This window comes from Quercus lobata, chromosome 12 (assembly GCF_001633185.2).
Source record: "Quercus lobata isolate SW786 chromosome 12, ValleyOak3.0 Primary Assembly, whole genome shotgun sequence".
Taxonomy (NCBI): Eukaryota; Viridiplantae; Streptophyta; class Magnoliopsida; order Fagales; family Fagaceae; genus Quercus; species Quercus lobata.
In genome coordinates this window covers 20103694-20130281 of record NC_044915.1, presented here as the reverse complement: position 1 = coordinate 20130281, position 26588 = coordinate 20103694, and the positions used below count along the sequence as shown (strand labels likewise).

Genomic DNA, 26588 nt, shown 5'->3' with positions numbered 1-26588 from the left:
TTGGTATCGAATCAAGCAAGTTCCTGGGATACATAGTGACTCACCAAGGTATTGAGGTCAACCCCGATCAAATCAAAGTCATTAACAGTTTACAACCACCCCAGAATCCCAAAGAGGTTCAGAAGCTTATAGGAATGGCTGCTACCCTGAATCGGTTTATTTCTCGGTCGGCGAATAGGTGCAGACCTTTCTTCCTTTTGATGAAAATGTGGAAAGGATTTGAATGGACTAAAGAGTGTGCGTTGGCTTTCCAACAACTTAAAGAATACTTATCGCGGCCACCTATCATGTCTAGTCCTGAAGTGGATGAGGTCCTATTCGCATACATCGCCATAGCCCCTCACACTGTAAGTTTGGTATTGCTACAAGTTGATAATGGCGTACAACAGCCAGTTTACTATGTAAACAAATCACTACACGAGGCCGAGGTTCGGTATTTACCTCTAGAAAAGGCCGTCTTGGCGGTGGTGCTTGGCACACGAAAGCTTCCCCATTACTTCCAAGCGCATACAGTTGTCGTCCTGACTCAGCTCCCACTCAAAGCTATACTTTGAAATGCTGATTACACAAGGAGGATTGTTAAATGGGGCATGATCCTAGAAGTTTTTGATATCAAGTACATGCCTCGTACCTCTGTCAAGGGCCAGGTCCTCGTGGACCTAGTGACCAAGTTCGCCGAACCCCCATTAGAAGAAGTGACAGAAGCACAACACATGGATGGAAAATCGGTTGGCACGATCTCCCAGCAGGATCCACTATCCTGGAAAGTGTACGTCGATGGCACAGCAAACCAAAAGGGGTCCGGGGTGGGATTAGTACTAATATCCCCCAAGAAGATCACTATTGAGAAGTCACTAAGACTGGGACTCTCGGCCACAAATAACGAGGCTGAGTATGAGGCCCTACTAATGGGAATGACCATGGTTCAGAAAATGGGTGGGAAGGCAATAGAGATGTTGTCGGACTCAAGATTAGTTGTTGGCCAAGTAAAAGGAGAATTTGAGGCGAAAGACGAAAGAATGCAAAGGTACTTAAGTCAGGTGGGACACCTACGGTCAGGATTCGAATCTTTCAACTTGTTGCACATCCCCAGAAGTGGAAACACCCATGCTGACTCCCTGGCCATGCTTGCTACCTCTTCGGCACAAGGTCTTCCTCAGGTCATCCTTGTGGAAGATTTGTACAAACCAGCAGGGGTCGAGAAAGAAATGATCCATGTTCACTAAGTTAGGGTGCGGCCTAGCTGGATGGACCCCATAATATCATTCTTGAAGGACGACATCCTACTTGAGGAAAAATCAGAAGCAGTAAAGGTGCGTAGGAAGGCTCTTCGATTCTGGCTGTTTGAGAACCAAAAGTTATACAAATGCTCGTTTTCCAGGCCCCACTTGTTGTGCATACATCCTAAAGTAACAGAATTACTGCTAAAGGAGCTACACGAGGGGATCTATGGAAGCCACACCAGAGGTAGATCTTTGGCACACAAGGTCATCACTCAAAACTACCAGTGGCCAAAAATGCAAAAGGAAGCACAGGAATACGTAAAGAAATGCGATCAATGTCAAAGGTTCGCGCCAAACATGCATCAACCGGGAGGAGTCCTTAATCCTCTATATAGCCCTTGGCCATTCGTGCACTGGGGCTAAGACATCGTAAGCCTTTTCCCCAAAGAAGCAGGGAACAAGAGATACCTACTAGTCGGCACGGACTACTTCACCAAATGGGTAGAAGCTGAGCCCTTGGCAAACATCAGGGATGTGGATGCCAAGAAGTTTGTATAATTGTCACCCGATTCGGAGTCCCTCATACCCTTATCTCGGACAATGACCTTCAATTCGATAGCAAATCTTTCAGGAGATACTGGTGTGACTTGGGAATCAAGAACGGATACTTTACCCCAGTCTATCCCCAAGGGAATGGTCAAGCCGAGGCCATTAACAAGGTCATAGTGACTGGACTCAAGAAGAGATTAGACGATGCTAAGGGAAAATGGGTAGAAGAACTGTCACATGTCCTCTGGGCATACCGAACCACACCTCGCAGATCCACTGGGGAAACTCCCTTTTCAATGACATACGGCGCCGAGGCAGTTATTCCTCTAGAGAACAGCTTCCCTACACTAAGGACTAGCTCTTTCAATATGAGCAATAAAAGTGAATTACTAGAAAAGAGTTTAAACTTTATTGAAGAAAGAAGGGAGAACGCAATGGTTCAATTGGCATACTACCAACACAAGCTCAAGCAAGGATACGATGCCAACGTGAAGCTAAGGCCATTAGCGCCGGGTGACTTAGTATTAAGAAAGGTCCTAAGTACTGCAAAGAACCCAGCATGGGGAAAGCTAGGGCCCAATTGGAAAGGACCGTACCGCATCACCTTAGTGGCTGGTATAGGAGCGTATTTCTTAGAAGACTTAGATGAATATGTAATACCACGCCCTTAGAATGTAAACAACCTGAAAATGTACTATTATTAATGAAAGCTTTCTTTGTCAATACGTCCATTCATTGTATAAGTACGTTGTTCTTCCTTTATAAGTGTTTAAACAGAACCTTAGTCATGCCTGAAGTCCTCAGACCAGATGCTTTGGGGAAATTCACTATTACGTTTTTTACAAGTGTTTAAACAGAACCTTAGTCATGCCTGAAGTCCTTTGACCAGATGCTTTGGAAAAATTAATACACTATTACATTTTTTATAAGTGTTTAAATAGAACGCTATTGTATCAGGAGATGTGGTCAACTCGTATATGGCTAGTACTCAATTAGATCGGCCCAATAGTTACTAACGTATTGTTATCTGTTTTTAAGTATAAGGTAGCAATGACACAACGCTATTCATGATGGTGATAATCCTCAAAACATATAAAATAAAAGTGCAAGGGATTTCTGAGATAATAAAAAAATAAAAAATAAAAAATAAAAAAAGAGAAAGAAAGAAAGACATTTCTATTAAATAAGATGAGTACATTACATTCAGATAAAGTGTCACCACAAAATCCCTAAGTACTACAAAAAGTTCCTAAGTTCTAAGCCTTCGCCCTGGGAGCAGGAGGATCTTCTTGCTGGCCTAGCTGAGAGGAAGGAGCATCCTTGGCCTTATTACTAACTTCCTTAGTCCCGGCCTCTACTTCTTTTGCCTTAGCTGCAGCATCCTTGCCCTTGGCGGCATCTTTGACTTTGGAGGGGGACTTTTTCTCCTTACCCTTGCCCTAATCTTTAGGCCCCTCGACCCCTTATAATTGGTCACCGGCCAGGCTGGATCCTTGAGGAACCTCGGGAAGAAGGATTGCAGTTTGAGTAGTCAAAGGCTGCTCCAAAGACTCAGGGGCAAAGGTAGAAGGAAGTGGAAGGCCGCTCGGGATCACATGGATATCAGGGTGGTAAAAGGTCTTTCCCTGCTGCCTCCACTCTGAGTCTGCAAGAACTCCTGCAATGTTAAAGGTTTCAGCCCATGTGGCATCGCAGTAGTCCCTGTATGCCTCAGCCAGCTCCTCAGTTAGCCTGGCTTGTGTCTCCTCTACGCCAAGGTATATGCTGCTTGCTTCTCGGCCTCCAATGCCTCCTTTGCAGCTAAGCTGCCTCTCTGGCCTTCTGCAACTCCGCCTTCAAATCCAGCACAAGTTGCTTAGAAGTGGCTAGCTCTATCTCTATTTGATAAAGAAATTTACGCTGATCCTCGACTTGAGTCTCAGCATTCTTTAAACCAGCCAGGGCGCTATTCCGATCCCTCTCCGAAGCGGTCAGTTTAGTGGCCAAATCTTTATTCTCCTCCTTTGCGGCCCCCAAATCCTTATCGGTATCAAGACGAAGGTTAGCCTCATGCTTGGCATCGTTTCTAGCTCTGTTAACCCACTCCTTGGCCATATAAACCTCCTGGGTAATCTGCATAAGAACAATAATGTCATCCCTTGCAAACAGACGAGAACAATATCTACATACTAGTGCTAAAGTAAATAAAAAGGACGAGAATTTGGACTTACTAGAGCAAGGTCCCTTTTTAGGGATAAGAAAAGGTCGTGCTACTTCAGCTTCCTCAAGGCCTCCATATCCTTGGGCAAGAGAAGTGGCTGCTCCAAGGACTCAGCCACATGCACGAAATGACCTCTCTGATACTCCCTAACAGAGGCATTCCACAAAATCGCAACCCCGTCAACCTATAGTCGAGGCGACCACACACGCTATGCTAGGCGCACCTCGGCCTGGTTCTGCTCTTCTTGGCTGTCCACGGATGAGGACCTCTTATCCTTTGGATCCTTAGCAGTCTTTTGCTGTTTCGTGCCTTTCTGAAGGGGCAACTCTCCCTCCTCAATCTCTTGTAGCGGCCTTTTCTTCTTTAGGTCCCTCATCGCATGCAGGCCTAGATCGATAGGGAGAGGAGCGGGAAGGGGAGGAAGAGTTGCAGGAACTTGGGATTTGGGTACTTCTTGTGAAGTTGCCCCCTTATTCCTGAAGGCCATGAAGTCTCGCAGGCTTCTCCTCTTGTTTAAGGCCATTTCTTCTTCCTCGAATTCAAAGTCAATTTGAGTAACCACCAGACTTGGAGTGTTGGCTGCCAAAAGCCTGTCAATATCGGCCTCGGACTCCGAGAGTATTATCGGCCCGCCTGAAGCTTCACCTTCATCCTCAAGGCGAAACTGGTCTATCTCAGCCGAGAGGGACAAGTGTGCAAAATTTGTCCCTTCTCTTAGAGCAGTTACCTCCTGGGGAACACGCTGGATAGGCAATTGGACGGGTGGAAGATCTCCCCGAGCAAGAAATCCTAGCTTAGAGACGTCTATCCGGTTCAACCGAGGATCACCAACCTTTATTGCTTGACCTACGTCCTAAAATATACGAGATAGAGGCTCGTAGTCCAAAATTAAAGGAGCAACCCGTAGTTGTCCATCCTCGCTTATGAATACCTCAGATCTCAGCAGTTTGTTAAGGGCCAGTACGTTCACCAGACTTCGCCTAGAAGCGATGTGGTTTTTGTTTGCAAAAAAATCATCCGAGAAAGAAACGTTGGTTAGGACAACAAAACTATCATCCGAGAAGATGGAATATCAAGGAAACTAAACTGCGGGACCTAATCCTAATGCACCCCACCTGGATCCCTCGCCTGAGTTGGGCAGTGAAGACCGTCATGCCACTCCCCGAAGACTAGGAGGTAATTGTCCTTCATAACCTTGTTTGACTTAGGAAGGCACGATATCAGTCTGACGATGTCGGACCGGGACCTTAGGTAATACCCCATACCGGCGAGCTTATGGCACTCGTACAGGTGGACCACATCAAGCCACGTAAGCCCCAAGCCCATTTGCTCGTTGAGAGCATCTACATAACCCAAGACCCTAAAGAGGTTGGGGGCGCACTGGTAAGGAGTCAGCCTGTGGTTAATGAGGTAGTCCCTAGTTACCCTACCCATGGGTAGCGTCATTCCTCTCTCTAAGAAGGCAATCATCAGAATGACAACCTCACCTACTTCTCTATCAGTAAGAATTCGGTCTGGGGCACAATATTGCAGAGCTACTCCCTGCAGAATACGGTACTTGGCCCTGAAACCCTCCATAGCGGCCGGGGAGTCTACTAAGTACTCGAACCTACCCATCTAAGCAAACGCAAGGGGCACTAAAAAGTCTTTCGAAAGAAAAAAGAGCCGAGGAGAAAACAGTCTAAGGAAGAAGTGAAAACTTACGAAAAACGAATGAGCGATACTGCAGAGAGTTCTAGAGAAGTTGAAAGTTCTTGAAAATTTGAAAGCTTTTGTAAAATGAGGAGAGAGAAGTCCTTCAAGCGCCTTTTATAGGGGGAGAGATTAAATGGGAGTTATCCCGCTCGAACTTTGAAGAAAAAGGTCCACCGTTGGATATGCGCCTCACCATCAAATCTGGGGAACAAGGCGTCGTCTGGAGCAATCAATAACGCCTTACGAACTTCGAAACAACAGCAGCAATTATAAGGCACATTAAACTATACTCTCACACGTGTAAATCAAGGGATAAACTGACTTCATCTTTTGGGAATCAAAATCCCACATTTTCTCCTCGAATAAGAGGGAAAAACCAGGATTTTGAAGGGCTATTGTGAGAATAAGGCCCAGAATGACATGTTGGGCCTTGGGCCTTTGTTTGGGAACACTGGATAGTCCGAGGAGAAGCAAGCAGATATCAGAAGCCTCCAGTGAAAGTCTTATAAATGAGGAACGAACGGAAGGTGATCCAAAGAGGAACTCCTCTTCAGATATGATGAATGAAGCTCAAGCATGCATTCTAGCAACTAAGGTAATCCTCTAAAAAGCTCCAACAATAGGAACGTGTCTCATGAACGTGCAAGAAGGAAGAAAACTCAAAATATCTAAGGGAAAGTTGCTATCACCACATTAAATGCACTACATCTACTTTTCTGGCCGTATTTATGTGAAGAAGACCTCTAAACAGTGCTGCCTTGGCAAAAGCAACTCACAGAAAGTCAAAGAGGGTGTCTGATGGAACAGGTACTTAAGTAAGGGCTCAAATGATCAATAAGTGTAGGATCAAGATAGTCTAGTGAGGTCTATATAACGTGAAAGACCCTCCTTGAAAGAGGGAGGGAAAAAACTGTAAACAAAATCTGTAATAAAGTTTTAAGAGCTAATGTTCAAGAATCAGTGTTCTCGGACCAATCCGAAAGCGTTATTCCTTAACCAACTCCTTTTATCTTTCTCTTTTTAAGCATCAAAATCTATTTTTCTGTTATCTGGTTCACGAAGGCCCAGTTTTCCAACCCATTCTCTACAAATTTATTGTTTTGGGCTGTTTTGTGCCTAAACAGTGCTGCCTTGGCAAAAGCAACTCACAGAAAGACAAAGAGGGTGTCTGATGGGACAGGTACTTAAGTAAGGGCTCAAATGATTAACTACTGTAGGATCAAGATAGTCTAGTGAGGTCTATATAACGTGAAAGACCCTCCTTGAAAGAGGGAGGGAAAAAACTGTAAACAAAATCTGTAATAAAGTTTTAAGAGCTAATGTTCAAGAATCAGTGTTCTCGGACCAATCCGAAAGCATTATTCCTTAACCAACTCCTTTTATCTTTCTCTTTTTAAGCATCAAAATCTATTTTTCTGTTATCTGGTTCACGAAGGCCCAGTTTTCCAACCCATTCTCTACAAATTTATTGTTTTGGGCTGTTTTGTGCCTAAGTCCATATACCCGTTGGGTTAGGAGTCCAAACCAAGTCCTTACATCCTCCATGCTTGCAAAATTTCTAGAAAATTAAAGACCAATAGCTATGTCATCAATAAATTGTTTAAATTGCAAGTTTTTGTAATTTAAAATTATGCATAAAAGATAAGTTTATAAATCATAGAGTAAATAATATCCGATTGATACAAAACTTAGCACGTGTATTAAGAGCAAAAAGAACATGCAATTTAACAATTAGATTTCAAAATATGAAATAATATTTATTTTATTAAGTAAAGTTGTAACCTTAGGCTACAACCAATTTTGTAACTAAATTTTGTTTTTTTTTTTATTCCATATATGCAATTCTTTTATTTTTTTAGAATGCTCAACTAACAATATTCCTCTTTAAAGGTATTGTTGTTGGCAGTGACTTTCTCTATAGCATGATTCATTGTTTGCGTGCCTCTGAGAATTACCTAATAGGTCAATGTTAGCTAACCAAGTTATTAAGTTTTACTTTCTCAAAAAAAAAAAGAAAAAAAAAGTTATTAAATTTTGTAGGGACCTAGGGTCAATAACCAAGACTGACCCAGCATTGTTGGGATAGGCCTAGCCTAGTAACCGTAATTTGTGGACATAGGATCAGTACTCGGGGATAGCTAGTAGTTGTTGAACTGGGCTTGGCCCGATGTCAACAAAGGGGCTAGGTATGACTGAAGACTCACTAGTCAAATATGGGGTCGGTAGCTGAACACCATTAGTGCCTTGGGGGAATCCACTGTCGAACGCTGTTTGGTGTCTACTGTAAGTTTCAAGAAAATTTTCAAAATGGGTCAATTTACGAGGGATTCTGGGCAGAAGTGGGGGCCACGTGGGATAAGGTAGAGAAGTAATCAGTTGAGTCTCCACTAAGGGGAGACTATAAAAAAGAAGTGAGGAAGAGTGAAAAGGGGTTGACAAACACAAAGAGGAGTGTGAGATAACAAGAGAAAAAGAGAGAGAGAGGAGGAATCGAAGTGAGTAAGGATTAGGCTTATACAAAGAAGATTAGAGGATTGGGCTATTAAGGCAGCGTTTGAGACAATAACTAGTAGTAGTGTAAGGAAACCCACCAACAAATAAATTGGGAGTCTGAATTCTCCATCCCTAAAGGAAGGACCACTGGGTTTGGGTACCACAAGTTTTATTTTAGATTTGATTCTGAAAAAAGAAAAAAGTTTTGTATTAGATTTTGTAGAACTATATTTGCTAAATATGATACAAAAATGTATAGTTTTAGTAGTTTTTATGTTAAATATGTGACAAAAAAAAATTAAAAACTAGTTTATTTTTAAAAATATATAGTTTAGTTAATTAAAATTAATAAAATAAAAAATAAAAAAACAAAACTGAGAACAAAAGCAAAAGGCAAAAAGCTAAAAAAATTTTAGTTTGGTATAGCTTATTTTAGGACACTTATTTTTAAAAGTGGGTATGTTTTAAAAACCTGTATCTAAACAATAAATGAGATTTTAAAAAGTAGTACATTCTAGGCATTTTATATTAGATCTTGATAAATTAAGGTCTTCTTAGCTAGTATGAGCTGGGTTGATATTGTTGTCGGTTTTTTCTAATCCAGGGTCTTCCTAGTGCTTTCCCAAGTGATTTTATGGGGGAAAAGCTTCTTGGTTGATAGCACTAAGGAACATTGAGGTGAAGGTGCCACCACAATATGTCTTTGTAGTTGTTCTGCCACATCTAATAGAGTAATAGCGTTTAGATTGTGTCATGTAGCTTTTACATAGCAATCCACTATGCCACATTATTGTCCATGAATGTAACTAGTCATTGATAGGCACAATGGGCTAGTTGTTGATGACTTATTTTAAGCAAACCTTGTGTGGCCAAGGTCTCATGTCCAAAGCAATTAGGCAGGATTGGTTAGGAACCAAGACCTATGGCTGTAAGCAGCATCATACCAATGAAGAGGAGATTCGGTAATATGAACTACAAAAATAACACTGCCTCTCTGTCTTCTTCTTTTTTAATTGTAGTGTCTTGTTATTTTATTTTGAAACCTCCAATAAGTAAGATTCATGGTGGAAAGACTACATAGAAGATTAGTTTTAAGTTCACTTTTTTGAGTTTGTTTGAAGAACCATGTCTAAGGGATGCTTGCTATCAACTGAAGAATAGAGGTGTAGAGAGGCCCACAACACGAGTGCTTCATGGTTAATTCAACATGAATCTCTGTATAGTAATTGAAGTACTTAAACGAGGGATCTAGAGATCCCTCAAGAGTACTGGCTCTGTTTGTATATACGTGTTGGTGATAATGACCTCTTAGGCACTTATTAAGGGAGTCAAAAACCTTGTAGATTTTTGACCAATAAGCCATGGCTTAATTGGTACTTCCTCCTCCTCTCATAATAATGGGTTGGTGGCCAAGGTTTTGGGTTCAAGACCCATTGAGTGCATGTAATTTACCAATCCAAAAAAAAAAAAAAAACTTGGAGATGCTATGCCCATTGCTTTGCATACTATTCTTTTGAGGGTTACCCTGCTACCTTAGTAGTTACAATTGTCAGTGTGTTGAGGTTATTGTTTTGTATCTGGATCATCTTTGTTCAGAGGAAAAATGAAGCTGCCCTATGGAAATAATTGCCGAATACTCAAACCTAGTGGGTGGTCTTGGGAGTACAATGATTAAGGACATCGTATAGTGATGAAGTAGTGATTTGTTGTGCTACAAGTATTTGATTTTCCATCCAAAGGGTCCACTTCTACACTCCTGAATATATAAGGAATTGTGTATTAATGATCCTGTACAGCTGTTAGGCAATCAACCGGTTTGACTCAGTTTGGTAGCACCTCGAGTGTGTGCAGGTAGTCCTTCCTCCTAGCTTGTCTACTTTGTATTTGAGTATGGTTGACAGAGTTGAATGTTTGGTATAAACTAGTGACATTGTAGTGGAAATTTCCAATTTGTATATTTCTTTCTTTTTTTTTCTTTTTTCTTTTTTCTATTATTGTGGCCTTAATTTTGGTGGAAGTTGAAGCCTTCTGCTATGGCATTAGATAGGATTTGTTGCTTTATTTAGGCTTCGCTTTCTCATGTGAATTTTTAGTTGGAAAGTGAGAGAGGGGAGGAGAGATGCTCTTTCTGTCATGCCTTTTGATATTAAAGAATAATAAGAATGTACCTTTTCACCTGAAAGAAAACAAATAACAATTAGGACAAATTTTATCTCCAAACAAGTTTGGAGAAAAATACCTCAAACCTATTATATGGAGACTTGAACAACCATCCACTTATTTAATTAATTTAATGAATCATGTGATTAATACACATGGATGGTTTTATGAATCGCCACATAATGAATTTGAGGAAAATTTTGTCTTAAAGAACTACATTCTCTCTAATTTTTGTGTTTACATTACGTCAAAGAACAAAGGAAAGAATTCAAGATTCACATGTTATAGGTTGGTAGAGAGAATTGTATTAATAGCTACTGTACATTATAATGTATCATATTGTCCTTTGAGAGGTGGAAGAATATATTAATTTCTAGTATTGTTTAGATAACTGATTAGCTGAGCTGTTTAGATTGTAAACCAGTTGTTTTGGCAGTGTCTGCCAGTGGTATTGGGGCCTACTTTTGCATATAAACTTTGGTAATACCTTGTCTTGTTCTAATATTCTCTGCTAACATTTTTCAATTGATGTTCATTCTAATAAGAAAGTTGTCTTTAGCTAGAAATTTCATCTTGTCATGCATCCTTCTGGAGCTTAAAGTCAAAAGTTGATTTTCAAAAGGGTGAAATGAGAATATGATTCTGTAGAATTAGCAAACAGCTGTACCAATTCTCTTCAAAGTCTTAGCATTCTTGTTTCATTTAAGTAAATACTAGGAATCACATACCATAAACTTTATATCATTTCAGTTTTATTATTGGTGCATTTTTTCTATTGGGAACAAAGCATAATTTGCCATTCCCGTATCTTTCTTTTGATGCAACCACATCCTTTTATGCAATGTTGTGCTCTGTTTCTAGTAAGACATTAACATATAAAATTTTCTTATATATACAACTATATATGCTTATAGAAAACCAGAATAATCACTATTATTTCTTTTGTCTTTTTTTTTTTTTTTTTTTTCTGGCAAGATTTGGACAACTAAGCCTTAAGCCACTGATTACAATCACCAAGCCAAGTCTGGGTGGTGAATACTCATTCATAATCATAAGCTAAGAAAAGGACATCTAGAAACTCATTTATCATCTGTATGCTTCACGATCACCACAGGACACTTCACATGCTTAGCACAGTAGTCACTCACACTCCCAAGAAGAGCCCTGCTAATATAAAAAGAGAAGTCATTTCTTTGATCCTAATAGACAAAGAACCCAAAATAATAAGAATAAGGTAAGAGTTCTGAGTTAATTGAAAATGATCATCATCACTCAAACAATACCATAAACTTAATGTGTATTTTGGTACCTTTTAAAAAAGCCATATCCGTGGCTTCCCATTACTAGGGTGTCAGCCCCAAGTTTGTTCACAATACTACATATCACATCCTTGGCTTCTCCACTTCCAGTTATTTTCTCCACGTTTATCTGCAGAGAGTCCATCAATAACTGATCAATACTAGGAACACTTTTTCACAATATTTTTCATAACTTGATAAGGTGGTAAGTTGTCATTGAAACAATATCATTTTCATACAACCCCAACACTAAACAACTTTTATTAGAAACCAATCACAAGAATTTATTTAAGTAGTTATGAAATTGTTTATGTCCCTGTACTTTTTGAACTAAAAAGGCTGGTGTATCAAATAAGAGAGGATTACATTGGTGCCGTTGCTCCTGATGACAGATTCTGCTCTTGTCATCACTGAATTCACCAGGTCACTGCCATATTTTTCCAAGGCTGAAATAATATCACTTGAAAACACATACCCTGTAAAATCAAGTAATCTTTCTCTATTAATATGGATGCACTAAAAATTGGCCACAGAAATTACTTCTTGCAGACTAATTTTGTTGTTTCATTTCAGTTCAAATCGAGATTAAACTAAAACCATATAGTGACTTTATATTCAGTAATCAAGACTATAAAAACTTCTCTAAAGTAAGAAACAATTGCAAACCTGCAGCATCAAAGGAGGTGTATACAGGAGGTGGTGGTTTCACATAGAGAAGCACAAGGGTGTTCCTGCTATTATGAGAAACAAGGTTGCTGAGACACCATGACAAGGCATGCATGCTCTCCTTGCTCTCATCCACTGCCACCACAATCTTGCTCTCTGTGTTCTTCATATATGTTCCTTCCATTCTCTATGACCTTAAAAAAATAAAAAGAGTGTTTAGCCTCAAGTCTCTAATATATATGGCTCTTAGTAATTTCCCAGCCTTAAAATGTTGATAACAAAGAGAAAAGGAATCAACATTTATAGCTGTCAGTTGTTGTGGGCTTTGTTAGTCAGTGTCTTCCTGTTTTCAAGTTCTGTGGGAATTTTAGATTAATTTACATAAAATTTACAGTATTATTTGTCATGGGTTCGAAACTAAAAAGGCTGTCTGTTAGTCAAACATTAATGAAAATATAACAAAACAAGTGGAAAAACCTTTTTGGTTAGGATGAACATTACTAAACCAAAACCAATAGTCGTACCATGCTTTTTTTCTGGTACATCTAAAGGTCAACATCTTGCTGAGCAAAGCTTAGCCACAACCAAATATCTAACTAGCCAAGTGGAGCCTTTTTTTTTTTTTTGAGAGAAAGCCAAGTGGAGCTAAGCATACCTTATATGTTGCATTCATAAGCTGATCCAATAATCCACTAGCGGGTGACAGGTGTCACATTCTTCATGAATGATTTTATACTGTCTTATTCCTTGAGAGAGTAAGTACCAAGTTTCCCTGATAGATTCCAGAATTTGGGCTAGCCGTTTACCCGTTTGGATAATGGGCTTTTTTTCTTTTCCTTTCTTTTTTTTCTTTTTTGAGGAAGGATAATGGGCTAATGATACAACTAGATTCATTAAATTCACACACATAATTCAAGACCAAGACCCCTCAAATTGAACCATAGAAAGCGTCATTTTTGTTTTTTTTTGGACGATCAATTACTACGCCTAATAGGTTCTATCACAAATATCTCCTAATAAAATGAGTATAAATTGATGGAAAAAAAAAATGGAATTTCATCACAAATATCTCCAAATAAGATGATTATAAATTAAGGAAAGTTTTCTTGAAGAAAAACTCATCAAATTCCTCCTTTTTTTTTCTTTTTTTCTTTTTTTTACTGAATGTGAATTTTGAAAATCTAATCATTGAATTGCATGTTCTTATTATATTATTCATTCTTACAAAATTTAAAAAAAATCAAAGATCAATAGCAATGTTATCAATAAAAAATTAAAATTTCAAATTTTTGTAATTTAAAATTGTACATAAAAAATAAGTTTATTGATCGAACAATAGATAACATCTTATTTTAGCGAAATTTGACATGCGTGTTGAGAACATAAAAAACGTGCAATCCAACCTTTTGATTTTCAAAATTCACAACAAATAAAAAAATATATGATGAGTTTAAAAGGTTTCTTTCTATACTAGTTTGGAGAGAAACCTTGTAAAGAAATTAATGGGAAAATTTTGGAATTTCATATTTACCTTTTGATGAAGGTCAAACCAAATGAAACTATTGGGCTGCTTGGTTCATTGTAAAAAGCAGGAAATGGTCATTTTAAACACCCGAAAAATGCAAATAATTGAAATAAAACACTGGATAGTCCAAATTGGTTTCTGTCTTTGATATTACTTGTGCAACTTGAAATGAAAGGTGGTGTCATTTTCTATAGGGTATTAACTGCAAAGGAGGACCTCATTTCCTGATCCATTAGCGAGTGGTTTCAAAACCACGCTAATCCCTATAGCCTAAAACTATATTCTTAAATTTCCTTGCATGGAAAAGAATATTTTTGCTTAAGAGGTAAGGAAGGAACAGAAGAGTTCTTTTTCTTATTTAGATAATGACTGCTCGTTTAGAAGGCTACTCCTACTGCAGTGTGACAGCTTCAGCTGCTTGGGCTTGGCCCTCCTGTTGTTGGTAACGAATGAACTTGACACTTTGCCATCTAGAATGACAAATCAAAGACCAAACTAGCCATGACTAGTGACACTAATCCTTAGTGTAAAACGAGAAATAAACTTGACTACTTAATTCGGGTTCTTCTAATCCAAGTAAGATTTTTTTATTTTGGCATTCAATTCCCTAAGGGATAATTACAGTAAACCCACCTGTGGTTAGGCCCGTTTACACTGTACCTACCCGTGGTTCAAAACTTATCACTTTGCCCACTTGAGGTGCCTTTCGTTAGGGATCTGTTACCCACCTCTCCGTTTGCCGTTAGAAAAACACATTTTTAAAGAAAAACAAACATAACAAAGATCAAAAAGTAGGGTTTTTATTTCTTAAGAACTTCTATAAGAACAAAACATAGGAATAGCACAGATCAAATGCTCAATGAAATCCCTTTTAATCAGGAGGATCACGCAGAGGTGGAAGTATAGGACAATTCCTTCAATAAAGACTTCATCAAGTAGTTCCTAACAATCCAATTACATGCTCCACACTTGGAAAATCCATTGAAACGTGGATTAGGAAGCAATTACAGAACCCAAAAAAGAATTCACAAAAGAATTCACAAAAGAACCCAAACGTGGAAAACCCAATATTTTCTGGTGTTTGGAAAAGAATAAGGAAAACACAAATCCAGAAAAACACAAGCCACAACCCAGAAAAAAATCATCAACGTTCGCGATCTCGCGAACGGATCGCGATCTCGCCGGCACGATCTCGCGAAGGCGAGATCGCGATCAACGTCGCGATCTCACGACAACGCGATCTCACGAACGCAAGATCGCGGTCTTCGGACTGGTTGCAGAGAATGGATTTGGAATGGAGGACAAGGATCAACAGCAAAATATATTTCTCGTAATTTGTTTTCTGGGATTTGGAATTTTTTTTTTTTTTTTTTTGGGTTTGGTTTGGTTTGAATAAAAGTTGGAGAGATCTATAAAAAAAAACAAAAATAAAAAAAACAAATGCTCAATGAAATCACTTTTAATCAGGAATAGCATTTGATCTTTGCTATTCCTGTGTTTTGTTCTCAAAGAAGTTCTTAAGCAATAAAAAGTCCTAACTTTTTGATCTTTGTTATGTTTGTTTTTCTTTAAAAATGTGTTTTTCTAGCGGCAAATGGAGAGGTTGGTAACAGATCCCTAACGGAAGGCACCTCAGGTGGGCAAAGTGATAAGTTTTGAACCACGGGTAGGCACAGTGTAAACGAGCCTAACCCCAGGTGGGTTTACTGTAATTATCCCATTCCCTAAATATGAACCTAAACACAAAAATTTTAGGGTAAATACAGAAATTATCCTTAAAGTTTGGGCTAAGGCCAAGTACTACCAAAATTGTAAAAATATCCTATTTTCTCCCTAATCACAATTAGCTCTTTTTTTGTGTGGATAATTCGACAGTTTTGAGATGGAGTATTTGAATCCTAGATATTATTATTAAAAACATTAGGAGGTGTAAGTTGAACTATAAGGCCTCTATTTGTGGCGTTGGATGCACAATTAAGCAACAACTTAAAATCAGTTTATCTTGCTGCATGGTTTATAAGTCCGAGTCACATGTTTAGTAAAAGAAAAGAAAAAGACATCAATGGATTGGATGTTCTAACTGTATCAGGCTGGGCTTTACGCCTAGGCCTAATCCAAATGGACGTGACCTTTAAAGTAAGACTTTAATTAAGACTGGACCTAATAAAAACTTAAAAATATCGGGCCATGGCTTATTAAAATAAACATATTTAACCAAAAGTCATGGGCCACCTTATCTGAAAGTCCTTCTCTGCGATAGTAGTCCATAAATGAACTTTGAAGCTAAGGGTTCTTCAACCACTCTCATTCCTGGTCAGGTTGTTAAATTCACAATCATCCTTTGTCATAGACAAGTGGAGACTCGTCAAACTTTTATATCAGACCAACGCTAATGTTTCTCAAAGCGAGTACAGCTTTTACTTGATAGGCCTGTAATACTTTCGTGTGCCTAAGCAATTCATTTAATTTTTTTTTTTTTTTATTTAAATGCTCCCCCCCTACCCTTCCTTTTAAAGGAAAAAAGTATTTTAAGTACTCGTTTAATTGACATAAGTCTTGTAATTTAACTAGTTGACACATTTTAATATTTTCAAAAGAAAATTTTAGTATTCAACTAATTGACAATTCTTGAATTTATTTTTGTGTGTGTATATATATATATATAATGAGTGAGTTCTTAAAAAGTTGTATAGTAAAAAATGTATTATAAAAAAAATAAGCTTATTTAAACAGAATTTACTATGAATATCAATAAAAATACTCAAAACTTACTTTGATTTAATTATAAAAAGATTTGTTTCTTTGAATATGTGAATGTAGGGTGATAAATTATTTTTATTTTAAATTTGTACCTAGAAAGGATGCGGAATCAATCAATCACTAATGTATTTTTCTTTTTTAACAACATGTGTTATTATAAAGGTTAACGTGGTTCTATTAAAAACCATAAATTCACCATATTAAAATAATTTCAAAAAAAATTTAAAAAAAAATTATATTTTTTTCAAAAATTTTGATAATAGAATTTTAATCGAAATAGAATAGTATTTAATTTTAAAAAAAAAAAAAAAAAAAAAAAAAAAAAACTTTGATAATCAAGCTTACTAAACCACATGATCAAAGCACTTTGTGGCAAATGAGTGTAAATGATTTGAATTTCAAAATGTGTTCGTTTATGGTATTTTTGAATGAAAAAAAAAAAAAATATATATATATATATATACATATATATACACACACTTGATCTTTAGGTATGTGTGGGTGCTGACATCTGTGCTTATCCCTTCTTGTTCTTATCGCCTACCCTACAATTTTGGATTTGTCTAATTATATGCAAATCAAATGGCACAATCCAAAGGGATATTGCATTTGATTTTTGAACCTTTAAGCAAGTTGGTATGCCCTGTGCCTGTGGGGCCATTGATGTTAACATCGTCAACCTGATCTTACCCGTCCACTTATAATTAGGATTGCGCTGTCCACGTCTTTCATGGAAATTTTTTTTTATTTTTTTTTAACCAAAAAAAAAAGGAAATTTATTTTTTATATGCAAAATTAATATATTAATTAAGTGGGAAATAAAATAGTACGAGAAAACTACCATATATTATCTAATTATTTTGTTTGATCGTGCCGCTACAGGCCATGCTATCAACGCCACGTGTACTTACAAGAATTCTTTGTCTTTTTACGTGTCATCAATAGATTGGTTGTAATAAGCGTGATATTTATGCCATTTTCATAAAGCTAATCTCTTTTCTTTTCTTTTTTTAAATCATAAAGCTAATCTTAGTAATGAATAGTTGAAACATAAAATTATTTTGGAAAATAATAATAATAAATGATAACAAAACTAATAATATTAATAATGTGTCAGTAAAGATTTTTTTTGTTTTTCATCTCAGCTTTAAATAATAAAAATAAAAATAACAAAACTACCTTTTTAAAACTCAACCAATTTTTATAAAAACTATCAAAAATATATATTTTTTTATCTTATATTTAATAAATAAGTTATCAAAAATTATTGACACCAAATATTAATTCTACTTTAACTTATATTTGTCTTTGTAATCTTTAGATATTGTTAATAAAATAAAATAAAACATTGAGAGGGAGAAAAAATAGATAATTAGCGAGTGTGCCCAATAAATCACAGCTAGCTAGTGGCTACTCATACGGATACTTTTCGGTGACCGCGTTTTCTATTTTCTAATCTAAAAGTGGGGCCCAGAGTTTAAATTTTTTGAAGTTTAAATGATTTGGGCCGTTGATTGGAGATCGTAGGTTCTACATTCAAACCTGGAAAGGAGAATTTTGAAATGGCAACGAGGGACAAGAAAGGGTATAACAATTAAATATATATAAAATAAAAAGGTCATTTTCATTGCAATAATTTTCAGTCTGTCTAATGGAAAATATTAAATCTATGTGACAACTCTGCCCCTCTGTCCTTAATTGAAAATATCAAGGGCGAGCTTGAATTCAAATGAAAAAGCTACTTTATCTTACTATTAACTTTATTTTTACTATTATTTGTAGGCTTTATTATATTTTTTAATACTATTTATGTGTCTCATTATATTATTTTAAGTAACTTTTACCTTTATTTACAGTACTTCAGCAAAAAAAAATTCAGTTTTAGCAAAATAAGTAGATCTCAAACAGACCCTACGTATGCGTTTGGCTCCAAATTAAAAAACCAGCTTATTTTACTATTTAGCTTATTTTTGTTACTATTCATAGACCCTACTATACTTTTTGATACTATTTATGAGTTCCAATATACTATTTCAGCTAATTTTTACATTTATCTACAGTACTTTCATCAAAAAGTTTTTAGTTTCAGCAAAATAAACAAATCCCAAACAGACCCTAAAAAGAAGTTTATGACAAGGTGAGGCTTTTGTAAATAATAAATAAAAATACTAAATACACAAGTTTTAGTATTATTTTTCATAATAATCGGGTTAGCAAAAATCTTATTTGGATTCATCATTAATAATTTCTACCTACTGTTTACAACTTTACTTTGATAGTTGTAAAATTTTTGTGCCTCTACAGTTATTGATAATTTTTTTTTTAAATGATAAAGGCATATTTTTACAATCAATATTTTTTAATACCTTTAGTTAGGTTTTTTTTTATAGTAATTTTATCTTTCATGTCTTATTGGAGGATGTATGTACTATGTAGTTTTTTTTTTTTTTGGGAGAAAGAATGTAGTTTGATATTCATCTAGTCATTTTGCTTAAGCACAATACATGATTAGTGAGGTAGTGTAGCATCCTTATATAATAAAGGAAAAAAAATTGTCTCTTCCTTTCATACATGCGACAATTGATAAAATAATCTATGTATAGTTTTGGTGCACGACCTATTAAATGAATCATATGACTTATTCAAATAATGCATGTGAATGGTTTTTGAGTCATCACAAAATGGATTGGAATAGATTCCTCAAAAAAAAAAAAACTTTGTTATATTATAAAATTGAAATACTAAGAATATATAGGATATGCTTGGCATAACATGTTTTAAGTTTTATTTTTTTTTTTTTTTTTTTGGAGAATGTAACATGTTTTAAGTTAAGCTCTAAATAATACCTTCAAATAAATTCACTAATGTTGTAGGAATATTTGGGCTTTGAAAATTTCCCATCTATTCATGTTGATAAGCTTAGTAGTAATACTAGAGAGTACTTTTCAATAAATTTTCTAGTTAATGATGGTTAAATAAAAACTATCGACTTTAATTAAAAAAAAAAAGCGGTAATCATCATCTAGCTTCTAATTATTATAGTTGCCTGCATATGCTGATTACAAAAATGATTGTTTTTTATTACAAGTAAAAAAATTTATTTTGTGCAAAGTACTCAAGGCCTCAAGGGCAGTCTTTCTTAGAACTAATTTTGTAGCTAATGCAAAATTTTCATGAGAGTTCCAAATCAATCATGTTTGAGATCCTGAAAAGAAAAATTAGTGAGTTAATTTCACATTGAAAAATGAGTGTGAGTTAAAGAGGTTTAAAGTCTATAATGTATATCCAAGAGTTAGGCCATTTTGGATATATACCACTGTAAGTTTGTTTAAAAAAAATTTCTCCTCTCTTCCCGTATGTGTATTAAAAATACTTAGTATTCTAAAAAAAAAAAAAGTTTAAGATCATTATCACCATGAAAAAAATGCCCAATTTTGAAAGCGGCAATGATAATTTTAAACGAGAAGAAGATGATGCTTAGGGAAATAAAAGGTCCACATACTTCAAATTTTTTTTTTTCACCAAACCAATGAAAATAACTCTTTTCCAAATGAGTTCATGTTGGATTTTCATATTTGTTGCTCCTCTGGTTAGACCAAACACACAACTTCGAAACTTTCTAGCCTCTTAAGAAAGAAAAAAACAACAAAAATCTGAAGGAATATATATATATATATATATATATATATAAGTAGAAGTCAAGAGAAAGTTGATTCTTACCATTAAGGATGTTCTGCCATGTAGGAAAAAAGCCTACTTAAAACTTTACCATAAAGACAATTTAAATCACAAAAGCCTGACCGTTACACAATTTGAAAATACTTTAAACTTTATTGTTTTCATACCAAACATGCATGCTCAGTCCCAAACCTACATAATTATTCGTACAATTTGCAACCACACAGGATTGAAGCGAAGACCACCAAATTTATAGAATTTAAGGTGGTTTTTTTTTCCATTAAGGTTGATTCCGGTTTGTCCACATTTAAATTTTGCTTTTTGAGTATTTCTACATATAGAAATTGAAAGATTGTTTCTTTGTATCTATACATTGGAATTTTACCTTATATGATTACTGAATATGCTCTTCTTAGTTTTCTTGATTATTATAGATCTGCAGAAAGCATTTATTAAAGTTGTGTTTATCTCAATGAATTTTATAAATAGCATAATTACAAGTAGGACAAACGAATGGATGTACAACATTACCTGGGTGAATTTTAAAGTATTTTATCGTATTGTCATGTGTAGTTGATTGTATTTTAAATATGTAAAAAAGATTTGTTTGTTGCACTTGTTAAATGCTAGTATGTATATAAAATAAAGAGATTAGCAGATTGAAAAAAAAAAATATATATATATATATATATATAGAGAGAAGAACGTCAATGCAGTTCAACCTTAGCGCCTAAGTTATTGCATAAAACTTTAAATGGTTACATCTTTATTATTTGCTTTTGTTCATTATATTTATGTTTTAGTTATTCTTCAAAAAAAAGTTATACGTTTTCATTAAAAAGCTGTAGGGGTGAGAGCCTAAGATCGTATATTGGGCCTTAGGTTTTGTCCGAAAACGTTGATAGGTCTGAGGAGGAGCAAATAATTATTAGATATTTATAGTTAAAGTCTCATCGATAGGAAACAAATGAAAGATTGTCCGAGGACAAACTCCTCCTTGGACATTATGAATATAGTTCAAAATATGTACTCCAACAATTAGAGTGATCCTCCAAGAAACTCCAATGATATGGACATGCCTCATGAACATACGAGAAAGAATGAAATCTAAAAAAATCTAAAGGAAAGCTGTCACCACTGCATTAAATGCACTGCAGCTACTTTTCTGGCCGTATTTATGTGAAGAAGGCCTCTGAACAGTGCTACCTTGGCTACCAAAACTCACAGAAAACCAGAAAGGGTATTTGATGGGACATGTACTCATGTAAGGGCTCGGATGATCAACAAGTGTAGGATGAAGATGGTCTAAAAAAGGATATAGAATGTGAAAGACTCTTCATGGAGGGGAGACCGAGAAAAATAGAGAGAAAAAGAATGTAGCAATCTAAGTTATCTTTGTATCCATTTGTGATTAATTTATACAAGAGGGATCTCCTCGGACTGAAAATATATTAAGATCAAATCTTTTATCTGTGTTTGACAGTCATTCAAATTAAATCTATTCGTTGTTCAATTCATTAGAGTTTAGTTATTCAACCCACTCTACAAATTTATTGTACTGGGTTCATTAGGCCAACGTCCCATACGTTTTGGGCTTGGACTGTAAATCGAGACCCTACAAAAGCAAACATGGAAATATAGTATAAAAAAGTGATAATATCAAACCATTGTGATATTACAAAATCTATAGTATTTATGGTAATTATTATTTTATCAAATTTTTTAGATGAAATACAATTTCAATATAGAACAGAACTTATGTTCCATAACGTGTGAACCTCAAATTTCTTATTCAATTATAGCAAGTAGTAACAATGGAGTTATACTAATGTATTTTATCACTTAAAAAAAAAATCTATATGCACTTAAAAAAAAAAAAAAAAGATTCAAATAAAATTCCTAGAAAGTTATATTTTCTTAAAACTAGTGTGTAACTCAGTGCATAAGCACGGGTACAATTAAATAAATTACAATTATACAATTTAAATTATATATATTTTTTTAGAAGAGGTTCAAATTATACGTGGTATTAGTTTACACATTTTTTAAATCATACATTTCTAAAATATGTAATGGTTTCTTATTTATATATATATATATATGATTTAGAATTTAATTGAATTTATATTCTTTGGTTTTTGCATCTAATGATTCACTTGCTACAAAAATTTAAAAAATTATATGGATACATGGCACGAAATTGGATTCCAATTAAAATTCAATTTAAAATTTAATTGGATTTGAACTCTTAGATTTTTACTCTTAACTAATATGTAACCCTATGCATATGTGTATAGGTACAATTAAAAACAATCACAATTACACAGTTCAAATTATACATGACATTAGCTTACACTTTGAATTTAGACTCTTCAATTTTTACACTCAATAATTCACTTGGTACAAAAATTAAAAATTAAATAAAATATATGGTGCAAAATTGAGAATCCAATTGAAATCTAATTGAGTTTTCTCTGACTTTGGCTTTTAATATATAAGGTAAATTACAGATTACACTCCTAAAATTTAGGAGTGTTTAAATTTTACACTCAAAAGTTTCAGAATTTAAATTTTACCCCTGAAGTTTAAAGTTTAAAGTTTAAAGGTATTTGGATTTACATCATGACGTTTCAAAATTTAAATTTTACCTTTAAAAGTTTTAGGGTGTTTAGATTTTAGACCTTTAAATTCTAAAATTTCAAGATTTATAATTTAAATATCCTTAAACATAAACATTAAGGGTACAATTTACCCCGATATGTGGCACACTGAGGCATGTTTGACCCGAAGTTTAAGAAGCCTCTCATCTCTCGTGCCCAAATTTATTACGTCAAATGTCAATGATTTTCACTTCAAGTTTTTGATTTCTTCAAAACGCGTCTTGATCCAGCTTCCAAGTTCAGACAAACCTCATGCCTGCCCAACTCACAATTTAAAAACAAAAAAGTATTAAAACCAAAGCGAATGTTCATTTCCATTTTCCCATTTCAAAAAACAAGGGCAATTTTGTAACTCCAACTTCCTTCTGTTTTATTTAAAGTGCAAAACTCAATAGATGGAGACAGAGAGAGAAACAGAGAAAGGAATAAACAGAGAATTTTTGAAATAAGAGAGAGAAGGTTGTGAAAAAACATGGGAGATGTTGTAGTTTTTGTGGATGATTTGAAATCAAATTATGCATTTTCATACTGTAGAATTTGCCATGAAGAAGAATTACAGAGCTGCAAGAGCTTGGAAGCTCCTTGTGCTTGTTCAGGAACCGTTAAGGTAAAGAAAAAGCTTGTGTTTAGCAAAAAAAAAGGGAAAAAAAGCTTGTTCTATTTCTTTGTTCTTGTGGGCGTGTTTTAATCCTGGTAATATTAAACAAGGTTGTAACCTTTTTTATTTTTATTTTATTTATTTATTTATGTGGGTGTGTTTTAATCTTGCTTTTCAATTTGTTTTCCACAACAAAATTTCATCTTTCTTTTGTTTTCTTGTTTTCAGTTTGCACACAGGGATTGTATACAGAGGTGGTGTAACGAGAAGGGCAACACCACCTGTGAAATATGCCTCCAGGTTTGTATCTGAGTTTTGAGTTCTAAGTTTCTTTTTTAATGTTCTGTTTTTTCTGTTGTAGAAACTTTGTGTTTTTACAAATACCTTTTGTATTAAATGAATTCTTTCTTTTTCTTTTCTTGTAATTCAAACTCAAACTGGGTCTGTCTTTTTTAAGATTGAGTTGTTAAAATTAGTTTGCATCATCATCCTCTTATTCTGGTTTTAGAATTCGGGTATCTCAAATTTGTCGTTTGCCTAACTTTCCTTTATGTTTAAGTATCTTTTTGTCTCTCTCTTTTTATAATTATGAGAATTTGAAATGTCATTTGGTTTCACCGTGACATACAAAAACAAAACTCATTTTGTATTTTGAAAATTTTTATCATATTTCCTTAATAAAAACGAGAGAATAGAATTATCTTGCAGTAATATATCAGTTGGGGAATGTTTTAATTGCTGTCAATATCCATAGCTTTTATAAGTAAAGACGTGACAAGTTTTCCATTATTAATGAGAATGAAATGTGAATTTTCGCAGCAATATGAGCCAGGATACACAGCACCTTCTAAGAAGTCTCAGTCGTTGGTTGATGAAGCAGTAACCATTAGGTACTTTTTCCAATCCATTATTTGTTATTAGTTATTATTACACAACTTAGAAAGTAAGGGCGCATGAGCGTGACAAGTGGCTCGTTTTTAAATTCTAGTAAAAGTCACTTACCTTTATTTTCGTGTAGTTTATGATTGAAGTAATAATCCACAAAAGATAACATTCCACATTGCTAAAAAAAATAAAAATAAAAATAAAAAAGATAATATTCCATAAAACATGCCTTGCAACTAATTGTTTTTTTTTTTTTTTTTTTTTTTAACATGGGACATTTTTTTTTTTGGGTCAAATTATAGAGTAGGACCAGGAGCAACTTTAAAATGTGCAAACTTGGCCTTGACCCAAAACCCATTTTGGCATTTTTCGGTTTCATAATTAATTCAAGTATTTATGTTTTAATTAACAGTAACAGAGATGGCTTGCAAATTCCAAGAGGAGAAGAAGAGACAATAATAAGGCCAAGATTAGTAGCCATAAGTGAGTATCCCGAGTGTACATCCGCCGCACACAGAAGTGCATCTTGCTGTCGATCACTGGCTCTAACTGTAAGTTTGGCTGATTCAAATCCATTTTTACCTTATTTATAGGGTACCCCCATATTATAGTGACACCTTGCTTTGTGGTGTAATTTTTATCTTATATTAGCTAGTTGTTATTTGTTAATTAATCGAATCTTTTTTTTTTTTTTTTAAACAAACCAAAAAAAAAAAAAAAAATGATGATTAATTTAGTACAATTATTGTAAACACATGTTGTAATCAGATTATTTGGAAAATATGGATAGGATTACCAATATTGCGTACTTGGTTGACTATTTGTTTGCATGCGATTTGGCAGCCACATAGATTTAGGCTGTAAACTTAGTAACGTACATTGACCTTAAATATAAAAATAGAAATTTTTTAGTTGGATTTACTAAGTGTACAGTTGTTCTGTATTTGATAGTTTGTCTGCTAAGTATGTGTTCAAAGTTCAGACTGCCTACATTTTGGTTTGTTTTTACGGTTGGGGCCACAAACCCACAATCTTTTGAAAGGAAAATCAGTTATTAAGTTTCTTTTTTAGAAGCTAATGACTTTGTGGTTGAGTATTATTCAGTATTTTGGGAGTAATGCTCTGTCATCTCACATAATAGTAGATTTCAATTAATTAAATTTGTAACATGATCCACCACTTAGTTTGCATATCATTATATATGATTATTTGTTTGATTGAATTTTGCAGTTTACAGTGGTCTTGCTAATGAAACATATGTTTGCCGTGCTTCATGGTGGTACGGAAGATTACCCCTTCACACTTCTTACTGTAAGTCAGCCCCATTTCATTTTTCACCTGTGTTGTTCTGCAACTGGGATTCTGAACTAGATTCTTAATTCCGTATCATTTAATTTGATCATGTTCTTGTATTTTGCAGGTATTTATTCTAAGGGCTACTGGAATTATTTTCCCAATGTTGATATTGATGCGGACAATCACAGCAATTCAAAATAGTATCCGGAGGCAGTACCAGTACCAGTACCAGTACCAGTACCAGTACCAGGTTGGTGACCTTTTCTTACTCCAATAAAAAAATTTAAAAAAAAAAAAAAAAGAACAGAAAAAAGAGTGGCCCTAATTCAACTAACAGAGTGACCTTTTTAAATTCATGTTTTCAGTTTTTAAACAACATTACATATATTTTCACACTTTTTCACCCACACGTATTTCAAAAAAATACAAACAACATTACTCAAATTCTTCTACCAAACAGTCTCTAGATTCTACATTTTAAGTAAAACTTGGATGGGAATATGGGAATGATTGTGAGTTTTCATTTGTATTGTCAAGACATATTAGGAACACATGATTGAAACTATATGAAATGTATTGGAGCTTTACTGATTTTTATTGATTTATCAGGATTCTGATGATGACACCTCAAACTTTATTGGAGCCAATGAAGATGAAGAGCAGCATCATTCAGTCTAAGGCCAATCCTCCTAAAGTAGTCTATCATTATTTAAATTTGAATTAGAGCCTTGTATCAATGTTCACTGTCAAAATTCCCCCTTTTTGGGGAAAAAAAAAAATTCCTTCATGAAAAATTCAGATCAGGTAGATCCCTATTTGCATTTTGCACTATCAAGTTCGTGACATAACAGTTCTTATCCATCTCACCCTACTGACCCATCAATCCAAAAATTAAAAGCGAA

General features: G+C 34.9%; 2 protein-coding genes across 3 annotated transcripts; one reads left to right on the top strand and one right to left on the bottom strand.

Moving 5' to 3' along the window:
• Positions 1-11188: 11188 nt before the first annotated feature.
• Positions 11189-12646, bottom strand: LOC115970760 (universal stress protein A-like protein). The gene is made up of 4 exons (XM_031090364.1): positions 12285-12646; positions 11985-12094; positions 11630-11748; positions 11189-11484 (listed from the first exon to the last, which is right to left on the bottom strand). The coding sequence occupies exons 1-4, from the start codon at positions 12466-12468 to the stop codon at positions 11400-11402; spliced, it is 498 nt and encodes a 165-aa protein (XP_030946224.1). The 5' UTR covers positions 12469-12646; the 3' UTR covers positions 11189-11399.
• A 10584-nt stretch (positions 12647-23230) lies between these two features.
• Positions 23231-26545, top strand: LOC115971907. 2 transcript variants are annotated; one of them, XM_031092009.1, is made up of 7 exons: positions 23231-23514; positions 23734-23805; positions 24325-24395; positions 24803-24941; positions 25621-25701; positions 25811-25921; positions 26293-26545. In XM_031092009.1, the coding sequence occupies exons 1-7, from the start codon at positions 23380-23382 to the stop codon at positions 26362-26364; spliced, it is 681 nt and encodes a 226-aa protein (XP_030947869.1). In that variant the 5' UTR covers positions 23231-23379; the 3' UTR covers positions 26365-26545. The 2 variants fall into 2 exon arrangements, with proteins under 2 accessions (XP_030947869.1, XP_030947868.1); XM_031092008.1 differs by having other exon boundaries at positions 25811-25936; positions 26296-26545.
• The last annotated feature ends 43 nt before the right edge of the window (positions 26546-26588 follow it).